Below are 1,023 nucleotides of genomic sequence, written 5' to 3'. Positions count from 1 at the left end.
GCCAATTATTCAGTGGGTCAACGTCAACTTTTGTGTTTGGCGCGAGCTATTTTGCGGAAAAATCGAATTCTCGTTTTGGATGAGGCAACGGCAAATGTCGATCCACAGTATGTTTATGCATTATCCAAAATATATTCGAAAAGAATATCGTTTCATACATTTTTCACTTTTTTGCAGAACGGATTTGTTAATTCAACAGACAATTCGAGAGAAATTCATTGCATGTACAGTTCTAACTGTCGCCCATCGATTGCATACCATTATCGATTCGGATCGTGTTTTAGTGATGGATTCTGGAAGAGCAAGCGAGTTTGATGAACCGCATAATTTGTTACAAAATAAAAATGGCATCTTCTATGGTATGGTCAAAGCCCTCGGAGAACATGAATTCGAACGCTTGTCACAAGTTACACTTGAACAATTCCAATCAAAGCAAGCCGATAAGGTGAAGACGACAACGTTATGAAAAAGTAGAAACTAGAAATTAATTCCACACTATTTATGGATTTCAAATTGATTTGAAAATCGAATGAATAAAACAAACGTTTTTAGATTACGTTGAGAGTTATGACTTAAAAACCACACCTTCTTATTTTAAAATATTTACTCCGTTTCCTATCGAGTGATCGATACACAATGTTCGATCTTTTGGTTATAAATAAATTTTATGGGTTAAACACAATCTGAAGCTGATGATTTCAAAAATCTTGTATGAACAAGAACACTGTATCAGTCAAAAATCATTTAATGATATTTTATTTCAACTTTTCTTATTCTGATACAAAATACGTATGCTGTTAATTTTCGCTAACGCAACGACTGCTAGTGTCGAACGTAAATGCACGTAAATGCTGCATAATATTAAACGCACACATTAATTTTTCATTGTTTTCCTATTAAGAATGGATGCGTTTGGTATTATGTGACTTGACACTAGCAGGACACTGTGTTTCCATCATCAGGCGAGTTGAAAAGTTGAACAAAATACAAAAATCTTGTCAAATGGCTACTTAATTATTCAAT

The 1,023-nt window shown here is 33.9% G+C and overlaps 1 protein-coding gene across 1 annotated transcript; it reads left to right on the top strand.

The window, feature by feature from the left end:
- Nucleotides 1-6: 6 nt before the first annotated feature.
- On the top strand, nt 7-488 carry LOC129570933 (ATP-binding cassette sub-family C member 4-like; the record flags this gene model as incomplete). The annotated part of the gene is made up of 2 exons (XM_055450659.1): nt 7-107; nt 178-488. Coding segments are annotated over 2 exons (390 nt in total), but the record flags the coding sequence as incomplete, so codon positions are not given.
- Nucleotides 489-1,023: the final 535 nt, after the last annotated feature.

Source organism: Sitodiplosis mosellana, unplaced genomic scaffold (genome assembly GCF_009176505.1).
Source record: "Sitodiplosis mosellana isolate CC-2019 unplaced genomic scaffold, AAFC_SMos_1.0 Smas_scaffold_698, whole genome shotgun sequence".
NCBI lineage: Eukaryota > Metazoa > Arthropoda > Insecta > Diptera > Cecidomyiidae > Sitodiplosis > Sitodiplosis mosellana.
The sequence above is the reverse complement of the archived record's forward strand: the minus strand, read 5'-3'. Positions and strand labels throughout refer to the sequence as shown.